At 42.5% G+C, this 24,481-nt stretch overlaps 1 protein-coding gene across 1 annotated transcript in view; it reads left to right on the forward strand.

Annotated features, from left to right (window-relative positions):
* The window catches only part of POLA1 (DNA polymerase alpha 1, catalytic subunit), a 278,247-nt gene that overhangs the window by 113,552 nt on the left and 140,214 nt on the right, over window positions 1-24,481 (forward strand). The window contains exons 26-30 of the mRNA XM_066599857.1: window positions 2,169-2,201; window positions 3,174-3,266; window positions 11,102-11,307; window positions 22,535-22,667; window positions 23,818-23,949. Coding sequence (XP_066455954.1) covers window positions 2,169-2,201; window positions 3,174-3,266; window positions 11,102-11,307; window positions 22,535-22,667; window positions 23,818-23,949 — 597 coding nt within the window. The remainder of the gene's footprint in view (window positions 1-2,168; window positions 2,202-3,173; window positions 3,267-11,101; window positions 11,308-22,534; window positions 22,668-23,817; window positions 23,950-24,481) is intronic.

Below are 24,481 nucleotides of genomic sequence, written 5' to 3' on the forward strand. Positions count from 1 at the left end.
ATTGGTGCTTTCTATTTATCTTTAGTCTGTATTGTGTGTTTTATGGAATGCATTCCAGTCATATTGCACTTTGGCGAGTTCTTGAAGCAACCGATTTCTAAGAAGCCCAAGACTCTGTTCGAAGTTCAGACTTTTTTTTTGTTTTGTTATTCCAAGAAAAAAACTCAAAACCAACAGAGTGTGTTGGACCCGTCATATGACAAATGCCAACAGTACTTGGTGGAACCCATAGACTAGAATAGGTTCTGTTGGGTGACCATCATTCTATCAGACAAAAACAAAATAAAGAGGTCTGCATGCTACACTAGCTTTTTGGGCACTTGGAATGAAATCCTGGATAGGGGATCCTAGTAGACTTCTGAATAGAGCCTGAAAACATTGGTAGGAGAAGTTGTTTCAGAGCCGGCAAATGACCGTTTATACATCGATGATTTTTGTACCCCCACTGATGGCAATTATTTGATGCTTCTGATCTGTTGTTAGTGTAACACCAATTTGTGTTGCTGGCAGTCCACATTTTCTAAATTCCTAAGTGGTGCTTTGAAGGGTTCAATTGTCTTCCATTATTTCCTCATGAAAAAGGCCTGAGGTTGTGGTGAGCCATAACAGGCTTGTGCCATATTGTACAAAGTAACCTATCTTGTTCTTTATTTTTTTCCAAGACCGTCTAAAGGGCACGTTTTGAAATTTCGTTATCAGTCAAAATCTATAGAAATGTTTTTTGAAAGTATTTTGGAGGTCAATATACCAATGTAGAAAGTCTTCACCAAGCAAAGGTGGGTGGAGGACGAGAGCAGAAGGCAATGACCAGCAGTTTAAGATAGAAGCTCAGAGCACACGTGTGAGACGCAGCCACTCTGCCCGGTAGCGGCTGCATACACTGAAACTGCGTGCTGGGGGTGACGTCACCTAGCCTCATTGCCTTCTGCTCTCGTCTTCTACCTGCCTTCGCTCGGTGAGTGCTTTCTACATTGGCATCATATTGTTCTTTTTTTGCATACCTTTTAAGTATAGTGCACAGTTTGCACATTATTGCTTTTGTATTTTATATATCCTGGTAGGCTGGGGCTGTGGCCTACTCACGGTTACAGTTACTTGGCATATTCTTTTGGCGTGGGGTTATACACACTTACTTACTAGAATGACTGGATGTTTGGGCCAGAGAATTTCCAATATGCAGTGGTTAGTACCTTCCAAAAAGTGGTCCAAGGAAGAGTAACGAAATTACATGCAAGACTCTTAGATGTGTGTGAGAAGCAAAGGCTAACCCTCCTGCTATGGTCCTACAGAAGAGCTACTGTAGTATAAATTGCTGAGAAACCCTGGGTTCTGGTATTTATGCTGATGATACTGTGACACAACGCCTACCGGAATATAGTGGCAGACCAAGTATGTTCCTGTATAACGGAATCCCCTCTTGGTGTGGCCTGCCACACTAATCGACTGGTTTGAGGAACATAAGAAAGAACTCAAGGTGTTGAGTTGGCCTTCAAAATCCCCCAGGTCTGAATCTGGTTAAGCATATATATGGGATGTGCTGGAAAACCAGGTCTGATTATCATGGAGACCCCACCTCACAACATACAGGACGGGCTGCAAACCTCTTGGTGCTAGATACCATGAGAAACCTTCAGTGGTCTTGTGGACCTCATATCATGATGGCTCAGAGCTGTTTTTGTAGCACGTTTGGGACCTATACACTATTAGACATGTGGTTAACATTATGGCTGATTGATTGGTGTGTATCTTCAAACTGCATAGGAAAGGGAGACAAGAAGCACTTTCCATAGAATATCCCTTTTTATTCTTCAGTCTGCATTAAATGGTTTTCCTAGATGCTTTTAATACCAAGACAGATTGGTATATGTGGGCAGTCTGTGAGCGGAGCTGCAGAATGTGACAGTAAGATTTATAAATAATGGAGAATAATATTTATCACCCCATAAAGAGAATAATATATAACTTGTATCACCCTTCAAAAAGCAAGCTAATTCTCTTTATGATGTCTTTTGAAGATACTAGCATTCAAGGAACAAAACCACTTTTAATGATGTCTTATGAGTATTGTTCAGAGATGTGGGCTGTATGCATTGTGGAGGAATCAATACATGTCACCGTCTTCTAGAAATGTATGGATATTCTGGTAATGCTCTGTTTTGTGCCACCAGATTCTGCTGCATACCAAGGAGATGGTGCAGAAGGTAAGTACACTGGCTTTTATGTATCAATTTGTTTCATTTGCCTTTTTTTTTTTTCTCCCCTTTTAATCTCCTAAGAAAAACAAACATACCAAACAAAAAAGGCCACACCTGGCGAAGTTGTTGTGCGCTACAAAACTGTAACCCAAACAAACCGGAAAGCAGTTCTCTTCGGATGCCTATTTACCAATGTAATCCTTCCTAATGGATTATAGCTTCATTCTTTCTCTAACACAGATATGATGGAGCGCTGCTTGAAGCCTGTATGCGAGTCTTTCCAGCAAATTAGCAACAGTGTTAATTAGAGTTTACTTGCAGTTCCGCTATATTGTATGAGCTGCAGTGTTGTGTTTATTATGATTGTTTTTCTGGCTCCCTTCATCTTCGGCTAAATAGTTTCAGCATCATATACTATTCTGAGCGTTAAATGAGCGCTTTTTCTGGGGTTTGGCTCTTGTGTGTTAATTCTTGCATGGAAAGAAAATTTGTATTAATTTTTTTTTATATTGATGCTCTAAATATCTCCAGTTATCGGTTTATAGTTGATAGATGCTCATCAGTAAAATGTTGGGGGAATTGTATAAAAATGTGTTTTTTCTTTCTGTATGTGTCCGCATTTATTTATATGTGTATAATCCATATATATTTTAAAGCTACGGTGGATCTAAAATGTATGGACTATTTTTACACTCGTTCCTCATTTCATCATTGAATATTGGTGGTTACTAAGAGGCTATTCACTTATTCACCTTTAGTCACACCTTCAGCTATATATTTCTTCCATGTGCTGCCAATTTTGTCTGTGGATAGTCTGATCAATTCCAGCTCTTGAAGTGTATGTACAAACTGTTGGGAAATGCGTCAAAAAGCTCTAACTTCAAAATGTTTGTATAATGCCTGTTCCACACTGAAGTGCATAAAAAGTCGATATTTGCTGCAGTCTAAACATTGCTTGTTTTTTATTTTATGGTTTAGATGAATTTGGAAGTCATATATGGCGACACAGACTCGATCATGATCAACACTAATTGTAACAACCTTGAAGAAGTGTTCAAGTTGGGGAACAAGGTTCGTATTTGCCTTTTTTTTTGCCTGCCCCTCCTTAGTAATAGTTCTGGTATCCATTTCCTCTTTCTCTATATGATTTTTTTTCACGTCGTTCTTGTTGATTGCATTATATATGGAAAATATCCTCATGGCGCAATTTTTATGGCAGGGTTTGCCTAAACAGTTATCAGCAAGCTGAGGCTTAGGCTGAATGTACACGGCAAGAAATTCTGCAGCGAGATATCGCGCGGAATTTCTGCCAGTGCACACTACATAGGATTGCATAAACTAATGCGATCCTATGGCAGACAGCCGCGATCTTGATTGTGGGAAAACTCACAGGATAAAAAAATCACAGCATGTTCTATTTCATTGCGAGCCTCGCACTGCAGCGTCATCGCTGATACGCCGACTCTGCACTGCGCATGTGCGGCTTTGTGCCAGCCGGCACATCTGCAGAGCGAATACACCGGACAAGTAAGCTGCAGTTCGGAATCTGACCCGGCCGTCTGCATTCACCCTTTATAGGAGAAAACTCTGTTTTGAGCATACTGTTATTTGGTTTTGGACTGATTCTTCTAAAAGTCTGGTGCAGTTTCTATGTTCCTTATTGTATTTCAATTTGTCACCCTTCTTCAGACCTCTGCTTGCATACAGCAAAACGTTTTTATGTTCATAAATTAGAACCTGTGCAATCCTTATACTTATTAAATCCTATTAAAACATACATTTTTTCCTTAGCCTTGATTTTTGCCTCATTGGATCAGTGTAGGTATGCTTCGGTCTGGATTGCAGATTATTCTGCTCTCAAAGTTTTCTGTGTCAATTGATTATTATTGTGGCAGACCAGCTCCCTGCTAGAAGTATTGCATCTGTACAGATTTTCACCCTTAGTGGGTAAACAAAGATGTGTCTGTCCTATGAAGGCTGGAAAGCTGCAGAGACCCTATTCTTCTTACAGCCAGGAGTGAGTTTGCCTCAATTACTTTCAGACTGTACAAAACTTGTGAGTCTCCTCAAACGCCTTCTAAGTGCTCTGCTTATGGAGAATCCATATTCTTCCCAACCCTCGTCTAGAGGCCGCTCACTAGCTAAGCCAGAAACCTACGGCACACTGCAAGGGGCAATCAACCTGAAACAGCTGTCTGTGTATGTTTATTCTGACTTTGGCTTACAAATCCCCATCAGTTTTACAAGACTTGTTTAAAAGGTCTGACATTGACTTGCAGGAATTCTGCCTTCCAATAGCTGGCGCTGCAGAGTATTCTTCCATCTTCCCATTGTCCTATTTCCCAGAGGATCATGGATGGCCTTTTAAGTCTCCTCACACACCACCTGGGTGCTCTCCTTAAGGAGAAATGCTACCCTTCCTGACCCATGTAAAGCCTTAGACACGCTGCAGAGCCTGTATGCCACCACTCTCACGCCGTATGGTTCAGTAATCTAGAACCGTACATGCTCCTCGTGCCACCGCATGACGCTATTCTACGGAAGTGGTTTTTCTTAAGAGTAAGGCTTCTAGAGCAGAAAGCACTACAGCATGTGACTGGACGTGGCTTTTTTTTTTTTTATCTTCAAATTTTTTCAGATATGCATGAAAGTACAGTATTGAGCCATAGACTTCTGTAGGTGCAATATGAAGGCGCCATACAACTAGGATTTAATACAGCCACGTGCATAACCTCTAAGCTCGGATTTGCATGTATTCCTCGTTTCTGGCCAGTTTTTTGCCTATAAGGTAAAACAAAAAGCATTCCTTGTGTGGACCTGTTTGTATACAGGTAACCAGTACCGTTATCACTCACTGAAACTTCTGTGTTACAGACAGTAAAATTAATGCAGGGTGGATAAGCCCCAGTGGCTGCTGGGTCCGGTCCCATCTGCTGACCACTGGTGAAACTGGGGATAATGGAGTTTTGTATGACACTTTTCCAGGCATCCAAGCAAGGGAAGTATAAACGCTTGTATTTTGAAAGCAGAACAAAAAGACAGCGGCGAAGCGTTTCGCTATCAGAACCGATTGCTTTGTCAGACCTGATGAAATGAACTGTTGTGATAACGAAACGCTTCGCTGCTGTCTTTTTTGTTCGGCTTTCAAAATACAAGCATTTATACTTCGCTTCCTTGGAAGTCTGGAAAAGTGTCAGACGAAACTCCATTATCTCCAGTTCTTGCCAGAAAAAGACGCAACTGATGACAAAGTTTGCACAAGTCTAGACATAGAGAACTGCTGCTGTAACATCCTTCTTTCTGCCTGCAGACTATTGGCGCAGTTTTATCATTTAACACCTTAAGGCCGGATCCACACGGGCTAGAAATTCTCGCTAGAAAATCATTGCTACAAAACGCATTTATGTGAAGCCCATGGTTTCCAATGGGTTCTATCAGGCTACAAAACATCGCTCATATGAAAGAACCCATTGGAAACCATGGGCTTCACATACATGTGTTTTGTAGCAATGATTTTCTAGCGAGATTTTCTAGTCCGTGTGGATCCGGCCTAAGGACGTAACTGTACGCCCGTTGAGGGGTTAAGGGAGTTGTCCGTTAAACTAAAAATATGGAGCAATGTTTTGTGGGCATTATACTATCCACTTTTTATTTTCACTGCTGCCCGTGACCACCTCTGTACCTCATGGTCACTTACCTGGAAGAGTGCAGCATTAACCCTTTCCAATCCCACTGTCTGACATCTGAAGACATTGTGATTGAAGGCTGTACAGCTTTGATGCTGGTAGACGTTCGGCAGGGTATTCTTATTGTATATTACTGGCTGCTCTGTTGTCGGGGGCCTCTCTAGCGTGTCACATACCGCAGTTCTGGCTCTAGCCAGCAGATGACGCCATTGTATAATGGCAAAAAGAGAAAAACCCCTAGAAAACCCTGAATCCAAAACTGGATTGCAAAGGGTTAAAGCATTGCAGCAAGACATCCCATCTGCCAATCATGGGACCTCCTCTAGTGATCGCCCTGCCCTTTAGACAGAACATGATGGTGAAGAATACACAGTTGTCTGACTCCTTCCTACATCACAGCTTTGGGGTATTATTGTATCTTGTCACCACCTGAAGTAGTGGTGGAGACCAGATTGACAGGGCGTTGACTCCCCCTGTAGATGATTGGCTGCAGAGCTGCCTCCCCTGCAGGTCCTGGCAGGTCACTAAGCTTCTCTGACAGCAGCAAGACTGAAAGCGCCAGTGGCGGCAGGAGATGCAGAGGATCCACAGGCAGCAATGGCAGGATGCAACAGTTGCAAGGCTGGAAGCAGTGGTTGCGCCGCTGGCAGGAGATCCAGAGGTAGGGGAGGACAGCAGCAAGCCTGATAGCGTTGGGGGCGCCGCTGGCAGGAAAGGCACACCCGTGTTTTATGCAGCAAGTGCAGCGGCAAAGCTGGAAGCGGCAGAAGGAGACACAGAGCAATGAGGGCAGCGGAGGCAGCGCCTCACTGCTGGTGAATGGCTCCAGCACCACCAGGATCACACACTGAGCAGAGGTTCCGGTTGGGCAGGGGAGATGGAAGGGGGACGGCTGCAGCATGTGTATAGACTTTTGCCTGGGCTGGAGGGTTAGGATTAGGCTTAGGCTTAGATTATTAATATCAATGCTTCCATGTTAGGGTAGTTTTCTCGGAAATACTACCTGCACCAAAAGCCACACTAGAAAGGCAGCAAGATCTTAGGGAGGTAAACAAGTGGCTCTGGAGTTGGTGTAAGAAGGAGAGGTTTGGGTTCCTGGAGAACTAGGCTGACTTTGCGCTGTGCTACAGGCTCTACCGTAGGGATTGGCTACATCTTAATGGGGAGGATGCAGCTGTGCTAGTAAAATGAATTTAAAGAACAAAAACAACCATATAAATTGTATGGCTACGAATTCAAGAAGTCTGATTGGCAAAGTGGGTGAGCTTGAAGCAAGAATGACTGATGAAAACTATGATATAGTTGGAATAACGAAAACATGGCTGATAAGTACGATTGGCGGTGAATTTACAGGGTTACAATTTCTTCAGAAGAGACCGTGGGGAACAGAAAGGGCGAGGGGTATGTCTGGTGTGTCTGTAGGTTAAATCGTACTTCATGCCGAGGCTGCAAGAAGATATAGGTGCAGGAGATGAACATGTGGAATCTCTGGGTAGAATTACAGGGAGAAAAAAATAACAAAATACTGGTAGGCGTTTTCTATAGGCCACCAAAAGCAACAGAAGAAACGGAAATCTTATTATTAAGGCAGATAGAAGAGGTGTCAAACCGCAATGAAGTAATTATTATGGGGGACTTTAATTACCCGATATATAGGAAGACGAAACCTGCAACTTGATAAGTTCTTGAGAACAATTAAAAACAACTACTTTACCCAACTGGTGCCAGAGCCGACTAGAGGGAGCGCCATTCTGACCTTGGTATTAACTAACAAACCGGACCGAATAATGCGGGTGCAGGTCGAAGAACACTTGGGAAATAGTGACCACAATATTATTAATTTCCAGCTGTCATTCAATAAGAAACCTTATCAGAGAGCAACAAACTAAACTTTAGTAAAGCAAAATTTGATCAGCTCAGAACTACTATCGGTAACATTAATTGGGACGACACCCTCAAAAATAATAGTACAGAGGACAAATGGGAAAAGTTTAAAAGGATCCTAATCACCTCATGTGAGCAGCTCATACCCTTTAAAAACTAAAGAACTACAAGTAGAAAGAAACCAATGTGGCTCGACAAGACTGTAAGGGGGGCAATAAACAAAAAAAAGGAAGCGTTTAAACTACTAAAACAAGAAGGCAGCAAAGAAGCGCTAAAAATCATACAGGGGAAACGAAATATGTAGAAAAGATTAAAAATGCTAAGGAGAGAGGGACTGATTGCCAAACAGAGCAAAATAACTAAACTATTCTTCAACTATATTAACCGCAAACGCATTTGCACTGGGGGGACTAGCCCTTTAACAAATAATACAGGAAAAATCATAGAAGCCTATTGGGGGAGGGGTGTACGGCAAATCTATTAAATGGGTTCTTTTTAAGTGTCTTCACGAACGAAAAGTAAATATCACACAGGAATAAAACGACCCCCCCCCCCCCCCACTACGTATTGCATACCTAACACAGAAGGAATTAAAATCAATAAATCACGGGGTCCATGTGGAATACACCCAAGGGTTCTAAGGGTACTAAGTGATGTGAGAGCTAGACTGCTATTTCTTATATTTATGGACACTATCAAGACCGGGGACTGTAGATTTATCTGAAGCAACCAATGCCAGTTAACTGCTGCAAAAGCTAATAAAGTCTTGGGGTGCATTAAAAGAGGTACAGGGGTGAAGGACGAGAACATTCTCCCACTATATAAGGCACTTGTCAGGCCTCGCATGGAATACTGTTCTGGACACCGGTGCTCAGGAAGGATGCTGCGGTGCTTGAGGGGGTTCAAAGAAGGGTGACTAAATTAATAAATGGAATGAGACAACTGTAATACTCAGAGAGACTATCAAAATTAGGACTTTTCACCCTGGAAAAAAGACGATTAAGGGGTGACCAAATAACTGTGTATAAATATATTAGGGGACGATACAAGGATCTCTCCCATGATCTGTTTATACCCAGGACTGCGTTGGTATCAAGAGGGAATCTGCTATGTCTAGAAGAAACAGGTTTTATCACCAATATAGAAGGGGCTTCTTTACTGTAAAAGCAGTGAGATTGTGGAACTCTCTGCCTGAGCACGTGGTGATGGCAAAATCCATCGAGAAGTTTAATAGGGGACTAGACGTCTTTCTCGAGTGGAAAGATATTACAGGATATAGACATTAGGTGCCCCGCAGGTTTGTAATTCAGGGTCTTATATTTAGGTAGGAACTATCAAAGGTTGATCTAGGGATTATTCTGATTGCCATTACAGAGTCGGGAAGGAATTTTCCCCTAAGTGGGCTAATTGGCTTCTGCCTCTTAGGGTTTTTGCCTTCCTCTGGATCAACTAGGGGTGAAACAGGATGAACTACATGGACATTGTCTTCATTCAGCCTAACCTACTATATTACTATGTTGCTATGTTACAGGTGTAGCATGGAAGTATTTACAGCTAATAATGTAAGCCTAACAGGAGAACGAACCCCTAACCCCCAGCCCTGCAAAAAGTGTGTACACACGCTGCTGCCAGGACCTTACAGAAGTCAGCCTATTGGGTGTGACAGGGGCGTTTTACCTCTACATTCATTTTAATGGTATTTTTATGAAGTCAACGGATTCACATTATTGAACAAGTGTTAGACTTGGGCCGGGTTCACACAAGAGGGTTGGCCTCCGCATGCAGGAGGACTGCAGTGTGTCTCAGCGTGCCTCCATTAACTGTTCTGAGACTGACCGCGATGTCTTGCAGGCGGTCATACACAGTATAGTTTTTTTTCCCCCCGTTTGTTTATTTGTATTTCCTGTGCCGTCACTTAGCGATGACGTGGCAACCCGCAGCCCACACACAATGTTACCGTATATACCGGCGTATAAGACGACTTTTGAACCCCGAAAAATCTGCTCTGCAGTCGGGGGTCGTCTTATGCGCCGGTAATACACAAAAAAAAAAAAAAAGTGTAAAAAAAAAAAAATTTATTACTCACCTTCCACGGCGTTCTGTCGCGCTCCGGCAGGATGTCGCTCGCTCCGGCAGGCTGTCGCTCGCTCCTCGTCCCCGGCGCAGCATAGCTTTCTGAATGCGGGGCTTGAAATCCCCGCTTCCAGAAAGCTAATACACACGCCGGCAGCCATGACAGCATTGAATGGCTGTGATTGGCTAAAGCGCATGTGGCTTCAGCCAATCACACTATTCAATGACATCATTGAATGGCTGTGATTGGCTGAAGGCGCACGTGTTAGCAATCACACCCATTCAATGATGTCATTGAATAGTGTGATTGGCTGAAGCCACGTGTGCTTTAGCCAATCACAGCCATTCAATGATGTCATGGCTGCCGGCGTGTGTATTAGCTTTCTGGAAGCGGGGATTTCAAGCCCCACATTCAGAAAGCTATGCTGCGCCGGGGACGAGGAGCGAGCGACAGCCTGCCGGAGCGCGACAGAACGCCGTGGGAGGTGAGTAATGAATTTATTTTTTTCTCTCCACTGTATACCGGCGTATAAGGTGACAGTTGGGGGGTCGTCTTATACGCCCCGTCGCCTTATACGCCGGTATATACGGTAATTGCGTATGGGCTGCGGATCGGACTGTCTCTATTGACATGAATGCAGGCCGTTCGCGCGGATCCTGCAGCAAAATAAAGCGTGCTGTGATTTTTCTTCCGCTTGCTGAATATAAAATTTGTAACTGTGAGTGTGAATGAAAAATGCTCTTCAATGTCTGCGGTTCGTCCACACGGACGGTGATTGCGGAATCCACAATACAAGTCCACCTGTGTGAGTCCGGCCTTTGTCTAAGAAGTAATCCTTTTTGTCTTGTAAGCTTCGAAAATAACTATTGTCTTCATATGATTAATACTCTGTATATTTTTGCTCATTTTATATAGTGCATACATATTCTGCAGAGCTGTACACAGACTGTGATCCCTTATACTGGGCCTTGTCCCCTTGGGGGCGCATAATATATATTCGCCTATCAGTATGTGCTTATGGAATGTGGGAAGAAACCGGGGTTCTTTGCATATCCTCCCCATGTTTGCATGGATTTCTTCCAACTCCAGGCAGATGTTGCCCTTGATTGGATTTGAACCCAGGGCTCTGAAGCTGCAAGGCAACAGTGCTAACCACTATAGGCTTTTTGTGTGCATTTGAACAGTTTTCCTCTAAATAGTTTTTTTTAATATTTATCTGGACTCTGTAAACGTATTGATAGAAATCATTGTCTCTTTACTAGGTTAAAAGTGAAGTAAATAAATCCTACAAGCTGCTGGAGATAGATATTGATGGCATCTTCAAGTCCCTTCTGCTGCTAAAGAAGAAGAAATATGCTGCACTTATTGTAGAGCCTACGGCCGATGGGAAGTACGTGACTAAACAAGAACTGAAAGGCCTGGACATTGTCAGAAGAGACTGGTGTGAGCTTGCTAAAATGGCTGGAAAGTAAGTTTTGTGTTGGGATTTATGTTTATAGAATCTGTTACCGTATGAGTGTGTTATGTAATCAGCATCAAAACTGCAATCATTGCTGTGATGTGACGGCTGCATTTTGGCAGAGACCTTTGGTTCTGGTCTTTTGAAGTGTCACTTATACCATTGAAAAGAAGAGAAAATAAAGTTTGCATTTCTTGCCAACTCATGAATGGTGCTTGGACAATCAAGGCGACATCAAGTGACTTAGGGGATTTACATTAGGACATTGCTTCCTTCCATGCCCTTTAAAGATCATACTTCAGTGACTGAAATGCAGAGCGACTATCAGTGTATAATTAGCATGTTGATTTGTTTATTTTGGAGGTCAAGCCCTATTCTGTGGTGAATTACAATTTATTCACCTGTTGACAAACAGTGCAATCTATCCTTTTTACAGGCCTTTTAAAGAATGCCTATAGGCGAGTGTAACATGCATTATACAACACTTGGCACCATTGCCACATACACTTAATATATTATTTTTGCTTTTGTGTAGATAACTTCAAGTGTGTTTTTCTTTTCTTTTTTTTTTTTTTTTTTTTAAGTTATTTATTTTATATGCCCAAAACTATATAAAAGAAACATACTCACCATGGCGCTGCCTGCCCCTTTGGCGGTCTGGTCTAGCAGCTTCTGACAGGCTATGTCTCCTGGCCAGAAGGCCTGGTGACAGCTCTTAGGCCTCATGTCTACGGGCGGTTCGGGTTCCGTGGGCTGGAGCCCCGCAGCAGGATCCCACCCTGCCCGCAGCATGAGGACATTTTTACCAGTCTAGATGCGTGCGAGTCGTCTGCCCCTCTCCCCCACACATGTGCAGTGTAAATTTTTTATTTTTTTCTTCTTAAGTCTCCTGCTTTCCCACGGGAAAGTTCTGGTAGTGCCGCAGAGCAGACTGCTTCCATTGACTTCAATGAAAGCTGTCCCTGCGTGATCCACGCAAAATGGAGCATGCTACGATTTTTCTCTGGACCAAAAGGTCCGGAATACAAACCCGCATGCTTTAATTAAGCTGCAGGCGCTCATGATTGTCTTTGGGCGGCTGCCCCATGCTGATCTCGGAATTCAAACCCGCCTGTGGACACGAGCCCTTAAGGGCTCATGTCCACGGGCAAAATAAGAATTAAAATCTGCAGCGGATTTTAACTCTTCTCCTGCCCGCGGATCCGCACCCCATAGGGATGCATTGACCACCCGCGGGGTAGATAAATACCCGCGGATGGTCAATAAAAGGGATTTTTAAAAAAATGGAGCATGAAAAAATCTGGACCATGCTCCATTTTCATGCGGGTCTCCCGCGGGGACGTCTCCCGCGGGCTTCTATTGAAGCCTATGCAAGCCGTCCGGATCCGCGGGAGACAAAATTCGGAATTTACTCACACGCTCCGTTTCTTCTCTTCGCGGCGGCGCCATCTTCTCTCCGTCGCGGCCGGATCTTTTTTCTTCGGGACGGCGCATGCGCGGTGCACGTCACTGACGTCCTCATGCGCATCCGCCGAGCCGAAGAAAGAAGATCCGGCCGCGACGCAGAGAAGATGACGCCGCGGCGAAGAGAAGAAACGGAGCGGATGGGAGGTGAGTTTATTCTCATTTATTCTTCTTTTCAGCGCTCATGTCCGCGGGGCAGGAGGGACCCGCTGCAGATTCTACATGTAGAATCCATAGCGGGCCTGATTTTCCCCGTGGACATGAGGCCTAAACCTTTCACATGGGATTCTAATGTAGAAGTCCAAGGCAAGTTTACAGGACGCAACTGATGATGTCCCTGTCTGGCTTCCTATTGGCTGTTGAAATCATGGGGGTAAATGAAGGACCGAAGCAGCATGCAGTGGGAGGGGAGTATTGCATAGAGAATTTAATGTGGTTTTTCACACTAGTGAAAAACACTAGTTTTTCACACTAGTGCTGGCCACTAGGGGTCTCAATTTCTTCTAATTTGCTGTCCGTTGCCTGTTTTCACGTCCTGCCCATCTCTAGTAACAGAGATAGCAAGATGGAACACAGAAAGTGAGAGTGATGACTCATGCTACCCATAGAAGTTTATGGAGGGGAGAAGTGAGCTGCTGAAGGGAGTGATTATTTGTTGTGTTATAGCTCCTAAAATCACATCTACAGTAGAGTTCTCAGTACTCCTCTAGTGGCCTATATGATATTTCTCTACATGCAGGTTACAGTGAGTTAGAAAGTAGAATCTGCAGTTTTCTTTGTACACAGTGTATAGAACACAGCGCAGATGTCTCCTCCCACCAGTTCAGAAAGAACTGATAATCTGATTTCTGAATGCAGAGGGAAACCTGGTGATAAATGCAGGGTATAAGTCATATATAGTGTTATTCCTCATTACACACACAACAGCGTATTCTGAAAAGTTAGGTACACTTTTACCCCTTAATGGGGCAGGACCCCTATCTCACTGTGGCACAAGGTAGCGCTTGTCACACTGATTGCAGTAATATATCTGTTGCATTAATCTGTGCAGTAGTTTTTAAGAAACTTTCCTTTTATCAGTAGCAGCGCATGTACGGAGGATGGATATTCATGAACTCCAGCCTAGCTCCACCCATCTTAGGCCAATGATTGACAGCTCTCTGCTTATTAAGTGCTGCCAATCATTGGCTGGAGGGTGATGTGGGTGTGGCCAGCCTGCAGCTCATCAATATGCAGGACCAGTCTTGTGTCTGGCTGCTAATCATAAAATGTAACTTTCTTCCAAGCTACTGTATATATACACAGCAGACCTATCGCTGTAATGAGAGTGACAGGCGCTGCCTTACAGCTGCTTTTACATGGGCATATTTGTGCGCGCACAATACACAGAGCACATTTTAAAGGGTTCGTTCACACTTCCATCATTTGTGTGCGCATTTTGGTCCTACGGAAAAATTAGCATGCTCTACTTTTTTTGTGCATTTGCACAACAAAGGTCCCCATAGTAGCCAATAAGAGGGGGGGCACAAATGCATGTGCGATTTGCAAGGAGATGTGTAATGCGCTGCATAATTCCGCTGGAAAAACATCTGTAACTAATTGGCCATTTCAAGCGATGTGCCTTGTCGGCTGCGCACAAATGCACATACGCCTGTGTGAAGAAACCCTTATGGTGCACTCAGTGAGGGCTGCAAAAAGATAAGGATCTCTGTGTCCAAAATAGGCTGCGTTCAATAACATAAGTTGCAGAATGTCGTGCAAGGCTTGCAAAGAAGAGGGCGGGTCCGGGTGTAGTCACGTACGCAATTGACCATTTGTGAATCCAGTTGAATGGGTAAATCAAGGTATGTAAATGTGTTAACCTTGTTCTAGATGTGGGGATACAGAATGTATATAACATTTGGGCTTAATCGTTTACCATATTAGCATGAAGCCTATGGGGGAATTCATAAAACAGTTTATGCCAGATTCGGGCGCAAATAAGTCGCTAATTTTTGTGGAAGTCGCACTTGAGCAAAATATTTCATAACTTTTCTGCATTTCCGCTGCACTCGGCAAATGGGGGCGGGAACACATTCACAGTAATTTTATGCCAGAAACGGGTGTAAATTATAGTGAAAATCCATGGCAGATTTCAGCAATTAGCACCTAATTGGCCCAAGATGTGACATGCGTATTAAGAGACTTGCAACATTTCCTATTCCATTTGGCATCCCTTCTGTAAACCACCGGTCTTGGATGTACCATTCTATACAGGCCATTTATGTTTCCGCATTTCTATGGCTGTCAATAGCGATCTATGATGCATATTTATGGGTCAGCATACTTATTTAGCAGTGTTAGATTTGCTTCCAGCCTTCTACCGACGCACAATAGCGAAATGTTAAAATGGCCGTTTAGAATAGAAACAGATAACGCTCGAAAAATAGCATTCCAAAAAATGTAATGTCTCTACGGAGAATGGACTCGTAATAAACTCAAATTGCTCTGCTGTATAGTGCTACCTCTTGATTTTATCTTGTAAAAGGCACAATAACAAATATGAAAATATTGAATGCTGCGTGCTTTTGTTACAGCTCAGTAAGGGACTCGTGCCTGACAAAGAGAACGCAGGCAGTGGGGACTCCAGATTTAGTGGTAGGAATCACGTGTTCCTTAAGTGTTGACAATGGCACATCTGAGGTATTTTGCGATACACAAGAGGGACAAAATACATCAATTGTGTAATAAAGGGACAAGCCAGCTTAAGAAACTTGAAATAATCTGTTTCTTCCTTCAAGTAATGCTTATTTTTACTAAATATATATATATGCAGGGCATTTTTTTTTTTTCTTGCTTTTTTTTTTTTTTAAGGCTTTTTATGTATTGAAAAAAAATGCATACACAAGGTATTAATTAATAGAGAAGTCGTATTTTAACCCCTTCCTAACCAAGATCATTGCCTAAATGTCTGCATCCAAAGTTCATATTTTCAAAACCACTACATTCTTAGGGTTAACTTTTTTTTTTTTTTTTTCTTTTTTTAAATTGATGCCTATTTTTTTACAACATCGATCGTCCTTTCTTTTGGGACCAGGACAGGGCCAGTATCTCTAAACTCTACTTTTTATATAGAGAAGAATGTGCAGAAGTGGTTAAAAAAAAATCTAATTTTCTTTTTTTTTTTTTCCCCCCCCTTTCCATTGCAAAGTAATTTGATTAAAGCAAAATTATATATATATATATATATATATATATATATATATATATACTTATATTCAGTACATAATTACAAACATGTTTACTCTGATTTAACTGATCATCATTTAAAAAATGACATGAGGTGTATCATGAAGAGGATACATTTCCAGGCTCAGGCCTGTTTAGTTTGTGTGTGAGATATGGCTTGTGAGCTCTGAGGGCAAAGAGATATTCCATGTCCTAAGAATGTCTCACTATGCTTATAGTTTCCGGATTTAAGGGAACTAATGCAGACCTCCAAGATCTTGTGTGAAGTTGAGCAGCTAATATAATATGACTCACCACTTTATGTGTTATGTGAGACCTTATCCATAATTAGAGAACATGGTGCCATTTCTGGATGCGCATTTATTGTACAGGAGGAATTTTTTTTTTTTTTTAATTTAAATTAAAAATATCCAACCAATAAGTTTTTATATCTGGCAGGGCCACCACTTATGGAGGTATGAACTTGTGAGGCAATCCCTTTTTGATCCATTGAAAGGTGTTATACCAGTCAATAAGTAGTATAAATGAAGACTTTTAGTTCAGATTACCGCCGAGGAGAAGTTGAGAATGCCATCCCTAAAAACTCAATGCAACCCTTTATTGTGTATTTTGAATTTTTTTAAAAATTTGCAGAAATTGGAACATTTCTGGCCTGGGCATTCATAAAGGAATAAAAGGGGTTGGTGGATTGTATTCTGGCTTTTACACTAGGAGATAGTCCTACATTTAGAATTCACTTTTAGTACTATTGACTTTATAAGACAGTTTCCCAAAGAGGCCCAATGTTTTTTTTTCCACCTAATTTATTATAGATAGAGAATTTGTAAGGGGAAAATATGACGTCCTCTACATTTAAGTGAAATTAATTTTGTTGGGGAAACTATGTAATAGGAGTTCAAATATTGAAATTAACTTGGTATTTGAAACAACTAGTTATTTTGATTACCTTACAGAATGTTCTACGGTAGTACTATCGCCAGTTTGGTAGGTTATGATGCAGGAATTTGTTTGTCGAACAGATCGCAGCTTGGGGAACTTTTTAGATGCCATTAGTGCAGTATAGACCTCCCCTGTAAGGGTGAAGATGGGTTATGAATAGGCACCCTGTCAAACTGATTATATCCAGGAATGTATCCTCATTTATATTTGATGTTGAGTAATGTCGTCTAATTGAAATTGCTTTCAATGTTGTACAGTTGTAGCCAAAAGTATAAGGATTTGGAAATTTTCCCTTTTTTAAAATTCTTGGAGTCAAAAACGTTCTTTTCTCCTTAGGGAGAGCACCTAGACGGTGACTGAGGAGACTCAAAAGGCCATTCATGCTCCTCTGGGTAATATGCAAATAAGGGAGATGGAATAAATCCTCCACAGTGCCACCTATTGGAAGGTAGCATTCCTTTAAGCCAAAGTTAGACTGTTTATAAATTGTATCAATGACTGGGAATTAAAAGCAAATCCAGACTCCATGCAAAAACAGCTGTTTCAGGGTATTTGCCCTTCATCACTGTACAGTAGGAGTCTGGCTTTACTTGTGAGAGGACTGTGAGGTGGGTCAGAAACGCTATCCTTTCTCCTTAGGGGGAGCACCTAGACCGTGAGTGAGGAGACTCAAAAGGCCATTCATGCTCCTCTGGGTAATATGCAAATAAGGGAGATGGAATTATAACATTCTTGAGTAACACAGACTTAAACCTGATAAAGGTGGACTCAGAACATCTCTTGATGGATTCTCAGAAGCGAAATAGGTTTTGAGGATCCTGTGGTGAACCCTGTCTGATGTTAAACCCAGTTGAGTCAATGTGGGTACCAGAGTATTGAATAGTATCTGTAGAAAATGTGAAAGCTCTGCTGTGGACACTTCCTTGGGATGGCCTCTTGGATCAAGAGGATTGATCGAAATTGAATAATTTTCAACTAGTAATTTTACTTCATCTTTTCAGTTCATGGTGAGCAGCTATGAACTCCTTATGTACTTTGTGTTGGCTCATCCTACATTCAGTTTAGTTGATGTGGTTTCTCAAATCTTCCACTTTGACTTGCTTATTAACAATGTTATTTAGGGCACGGACAATACTGTGGTGTAGTATATGTCTTTTGAAACTGAAGTAGTCGAGGGAAGATTATGTGGTGTGTCAGCTGGGCATAGCAGGAAAAGTTTGTGTTTCTGTAGACCAGTGAGTAGGGGAAGTGCAATGTCTTGTTGACCGGGGTTTTACTTTTATCAGAAGGAGGAGATCTTTAGGCCATGTTTATTAGAGTAGATGAAGTATTTTGATCTGCACAGGAGAGGTTCATCTACATTATTTAGCTAGATTTGTGCAGCAGAAAAGTCATTTGAGTTGGTAGGTTTAAGTTTTAGTAATACTTCCAATTTGTGACCACCTGTCTTTTATTAAAGCAGCATGTTGGAGAAGTGATTAAGTGGGTAGTTTGCGGCTATAATCCAGTGTATGGCTGAATGGTGCTGCCTTTCCACTCGTGGCTAAACTCTACCCCATAGGTTTTAATAGTGTTTATTGAATGTTAAGTGATATAACCTCATATAATGGCACACTGCAAAATTATCAAATAAAAAATTGGCAATTGTTACGATCGTGTGGGCAAAGTGAGCACGGGGCCCACACGATTGCGACCTAAGGAGGACTGGGTTCGCACACGGGTTTCTGGCAAACTGACCCTGTGCTACATGGGAGGATGACATCGCCCCCTTAATGGCAGCACAGCGGTCTTCGGATGTGGGCCCTAGCTGATCCTAGGAGCCACGCACCAGAACAGGACATACACATGCCACATGCCAGGGACTGAACAACAGGACACAGAGCCTGAAAACACAGCATACAGCAGCCACAATACAAACACTAATAGCAGATAAGCTGAATATAAATGCGAGGTGTTAGGTTCATTGGCCAATGTATGAACTAAGCTGCAAGGCCCCTCGTATCTTGCAGTCCCTACACTAGCCAGACACATCTACCAAAGGGCCCTAGTGGCCAACCTAGCGCAAACATGGCAAACAAACTCAGCAGATCAAACTGACACAATAAACATACAAACGGACATGAACCGCAAGGCACAGATCACACAGCAAGCTGGAACAAAACACAGATAGCAGGTCACACAGCAAGCTGCAACAAAACACAGATAGCAGGTCACACAGCAAACTTTAACAGACAAGGATTCATGACTGCTCACCCTGAACACCAGGCAGAGACTGACCAGGAGCTGGGTTTTTATGTGAGCACAAACTCAGGATATTGGCTAGCAGGAAGTACCACACCCAGCCAGCTCAATCAATTAACCCTGTGAGGTCTGTGCTGCTAGGAAGCTTAGAACTACTGATCCCAGCAGCCCACATAACAGCAATATAGCCCTTCAGGTAGTTAAAATATATTAGACACTTAAAGGTGTTTCTATCTCAGCCATATATGGCTGAGTGGGGAATACAGGCTCTTCTTTGCATCCATTGGTGGCTGCAATTATGGAAATGGCAACACTGACTATTCTACACAGTTTTCATAACTCCCATAGACGTGCATTGGAATTAAGTGAACGGCATAGCACAGTGAGCTATGCTGTGTGGTAATCATGTAGCTCTCCGTGCTCCGCTGTTTCTGCACCTTCCATTTACTTCTATGGGATTTACGGGAATGCCATAGAAGAGCCAGTTTGGTTGTTTCTATAATCCCAGCTCTGAAGTGGAGGTGAACGGCGTTTGGGTCACCCGTTCTACAAATAGATGTGGGTCCCAACTATGGGTTTCCTACCTAGGAGACAGTTGTTGCAAATCCTGGGATGAGCATACACCATTATGTCCCATGCAGACGGGTGTATTTTCAGTCTGTGTGCTGTCCGTGTGTTCTGTGTGTTTTCTGTTCCATTAAAATTCTGTTAAAGTAACATAAATTAATTTAGGCTTAATTACCATCTATTTTTACCTGCTGTTATTCATCTTTGTATGTGTAGTTTATCTTTCAGGTTGTTATCTTAATTAACTCTGCAGGGGTAGGGGGGCTTTTAATAAATCTTTTCCAGAAATTCTGGTCACGGGAAATCTGTTATGGTGCAGATCTACTTTGGTCAGCTCTAATTGACAAACAGCAGTGAAGTTTTGACCTTAGTTGGGTATGTTTCTTTGGAGCGGAAACAAAACCTCCTTCAAAGTATGTTCACATGTGGCAGGTTTGCTGTGTATTTTCAGCAGCGTAGCAAATCCACATTGTGGGTTTAGACACAGATTTTTGGACGCATCCGCAGCAGATTTCACCACTTCACTTGAAGCAGTGAAATCTGTGGTTATGTGCCAAAATCTGCACCAAATATTGTGGCTTTTTTCCACTGCAGACAATCTGCAGCAAATGTGCCACGTGTGAACACATCCTCATAGTGAATGAGGATGATTCTTTCATTCATCTCTGCATGGGGAATGACTGCAAATCTGTTCTCCAGGTGAGAGTAGTAACACAGGGGAGGGGGTCACAGAGGATGTACCCTAAACCTTTTGTTTATGGAAAAAAGGCCACCTTTTTTGCCCCCTTTCTAACCTATGGATTTTTTTTACTAAGCACTTTTATTACGCATTTCTTATTTTGTATTGGACTTGATTTTGCTATACTTTGATCACTTACATACCGTATTTCCCCCAAAATAAGACACTGTTGTATATTAATTTTTGCCCCTAAACTATACTTTCCTGGTCCACAGCGTCTGGGTCCCCGGCGCTGCTGATCTTCGCCGGCGATGCGGCAGGCTGCAGTGTCCTTGGCATTCACACAGAACTCTTCTTCTGGTGATCGGGCTTTAAATACCGTGCCTACAGCAAGTGAGTGCTGTGATTGGCTCAGGAGCGCCACAGCTCAGCCAATCAGAGCCGGCGCTCGATGAGCCAATAACAGCCATGCAGTGATGTCATTCTGATTGGCTGGCTGGCGCTCAATCCAATCAAGCACTCGCTTGCTGGAGGCGGGGTATTCAAAACCCCGTCACCAGAAGGAGAGTTCTATGTCAGGGCACATGACACGGCAGCCTGCCGCAGTCCCAGGGACCAGCGCAAGAGACAGACGGCGCTGGCTAGGTGAGTATTGATGTATTTTTTTATTTTTTTCAGTTTGCTAGGGCTTATTTTCGTGTGTGTGTGTGTGTGTGTGTGTGTGTGTGTGTGTGCGTGCGTGCGTGCGTGCGTGCGTGCGTGCGTGCGTGCGTGCGTGCGTGCGTGCGTGCGCGCGTGCGTGCGTGTATATGAAGACCCCTAGATGAAGCTTTGTGCTCCTGGTTTTCTATGGACTTCATCATTTCCCTCCCAATCAAAAAAAATTGGACCTCCTTCCTACGCGCGTAATATGGAGTGAATAGAACCCATTGATTTTAATGGGTTTACTCACATGCATATTTTTCACTAAAAATCGTGTGGGAAAAAAACAAAACAAACACGGCATGTCTTTGGTCGTATTACGGAATGAAATGGCCCATTGAAGCCAATGTTAATGTGTAAATACACAGTGAATACACATGATGCATGCGTATTCACTGCATATTTGCAGATATAATCAATGGGCCCTGATTATTATTATTATTTTTTTTTGTGTTTTTATAAATGTGGAGTGATTACCCATGCAAAAAAAGATGCCCAGTGCCACATATACACGGAATACGCAGTGTTTTGGTCAATGCATACGCTGCTTGTTCACGGAACAAAATCTGCATACTCCCCTTAGTCCTGCCGACGTCATTACCTTTTATGTACAGTACTGATTTAGCAACTAGAATATTCAGGTCAAATACACTCGGGGTGGCTGTGCTTCTTCGAAGTCTGTGCTGGTTATCAAGATTGAACGTTCATGGGGAGAAGCGATCAATCTTCAAATACTTATGCAGGGGATTGGAATTTTAGAAATCTTCCTTCTTGGCTGGAATGACCTGCAGTGATATTTAGTCGCCACTTATGGAATTTCTCATTTATGTGAAGTCCTAGCTCAGTAGGGTTGCCTGTTCATGGTACAGCTCATATACAGGTAGCGCATACATTTTAACCTTTAATTGCCAGCTGCCCCTGAACTTGGCATTATGTACAGTTGCAGCCTGGCAATTAGCAGTAAAACGTATGCTACCTGTGTCTAGGAGGCATTGCTAATCTAAAGTGTCATGTAATAAGGAGAGACAAGAAGTAAAGAATTTAGCTTCATTCTTAGGACGGCCAATCACCAGATAGAAAGTATGTTGTCTTCATTTCTATAATTTTTTTTCCCCTCTGAATTCTCCGTGCTCCTCTCCACTTCAGATGCTATTTTACTTTCTTGGAGAATTATCAGTTAACTTGCACTGATTATCACTGATTTCATTTGTTCAAAGGAAGGTTGTAAATTGTCTCTTTTGTTCCTGATGTCCCAATTATGTTCCACCTGCTTCCACTGACCTCCTTAGCTTCTGATTCAGGCAAATTAGCTCACCCTTGTGATGGGTAATGTCTTCAGATATGGCATATCTCATATGCGCTTCTTTTGTTTTCTGGAAAATCTTTTACTTTTCATTTTCTATGTTTCTTTTCTAGTTATGTGATCAGCCAGATCTTGTCAGATCAGCCACGAGACGCCATCGTGGAAAACATTCAGAAAAAACTAATGGACATCGGAGAAAATGTGATAAATGGCAGCATCTCCATTAGCCAGTATGAGATTAATAAGGTAAACTTTTGGGGAGATTGAGATTTCCATGTTTTTCCTTTTGTGCCTATGTAATCACTGAGAAAGGAACATATAGTTATATTCAGTTTGATTTACTTTTTGCATTGTGTTTTAAACTGGATGTCAACAAAACAATGCAAGAAACTTTTGTTTGTTTTTCACCTTGAGTATTTAGTTCCATTATAGTGTGATGGAGGTGGTTGTTTGGTCAGTGAACCAAAATTAGACTGATGGTCCAGAGATATTAAGTTCTAAAGAATTTGCCACTGCAAAAATCTGATTGAATCATTGGCTTTGCAGTCTTCCCACTAATGCTGGCTTTACACGGGACGACTGTCTTCTAAACGACTGCATGAGCGCTGATGTTACCGCTAAGGTTATTAGCGCTCGTGCAGAGCAGTTAGATAGGAGGATCACTGCTGGCTTCTCGCTCAGCGCTTCACATTCTATGTGAAGTACTGAATTGGGAGTGTTTACATGCAGCGCGAAGTCGGCAAAAGGATAATTTCTTATGGAAAACTGACCCTTTGATGGGAGGCTGTAGTACCCTGTTGTACCGCCTCTAGGTTGGATGTAAGATGTGATACCAGCGGGCATGGAGGCTCTAGTACCCTGTTGTACCACCTCTAGGTTGGATGTAAGATGTGATACCAGCGGGCATGGAGGCTCTAGTACCCTGTTGTACCACCTCTAGGTTGGATGTAAGATGTGATACCAGTGGGCATGGAGGCTCTAGTACCCTGTTGTACCGCCTCTAGCTTGGATACAAGATGTGATATGGGTGGGCATGGAGGCTCTAGTACCCTGTTGTACCGCCTCTAGCTTGGATACAAGATTTGATACAGGTAGGCATGGAGGCTCTAGTACCCTGTTGTACTGCCTCTAGCTTTGATACCAGATGTGATACAGGTGGGCATGGAGGCACTAGTACCCTGTTGTACCGCCTCTAGCTTTGATACAGGATGTGATACAGGTGAACATGGAGGTTCTAGTCACCTTTGTCAGAGTCAGACCCTAACTAATTATACTGTCTTAAAGAGAAGCCATCAACATTTGTCTCTCAGAAGATCCATGTAATGACCGAACACTCCAGTACTACTTTCTCATTGTCTCATTTCAAGACTTATTAAATAAGTCTTTCTTTTTTTAGGCCCTAACAAAGGATCCACAGGACTACCCAGACAAAAAAAGTTTGCCCCATGTACATGTTGCCTTGTGGATAAATTCTCAAGGAGGAAGAAAAATGAAAGCTGGGGATACAGTTTCATATGTCATCTGCCAGGTAATTATCTATGCTCTGATTTGTTCTTTGTGTTAGCGTATTGAAAAATATGGGGCAACACATACTGAAGTAAATGTGTATGGATTTGTACATTTTGTATGACTGTCCTCAACATGGGAAGCCAGAATTTCCAGGGTTTTATTAACTTTTTTTTAAAATTCAGAATAGTTTTTACCAAGTCAAAGTAAAGAAAAATGGCTTGATTTATGGATTTGAGATCTCCCATAGAGCCTTTGCACGCTAGTCTATAGATTTGACTGTGTTGTGTAGTACTTAACAATTCAGAAATATTTTAAATTTTACATATTCCTGTTAGTTTACCTAGGACATTTTATGTGGAGCTATCTGAAATTATGATTGTTTGGTAGTGGGGGATGGGTCTATGACCTCTAACATGTCTCCATGGCCTTTATGGCGTGGTATTGACGGGAAAGGGGCTTGGCTGGCGACGTGGTATTGACGGGAAAGGGGCTTGGCTGGCGACGTGGTATTGACGGGAAAGGGGCCTGGCTGGCGACGTGGTATTGACGGG

This window comes from Eleutherodactylus coqui, chromosome 4 (genome assembly GCF_035609145.1).
Source record: "Eleutherodactylus coqui strain aEleCoq1 chromosome 4, aEleCoq1.hap1, whole genome shotgun sequence".
NCBI lineage: Eukaryota > Metazoa > Chordata > Amphibia > Anura > Eleutherodactylidae > Eleutherodactylus > Eleutherodactylus coqui.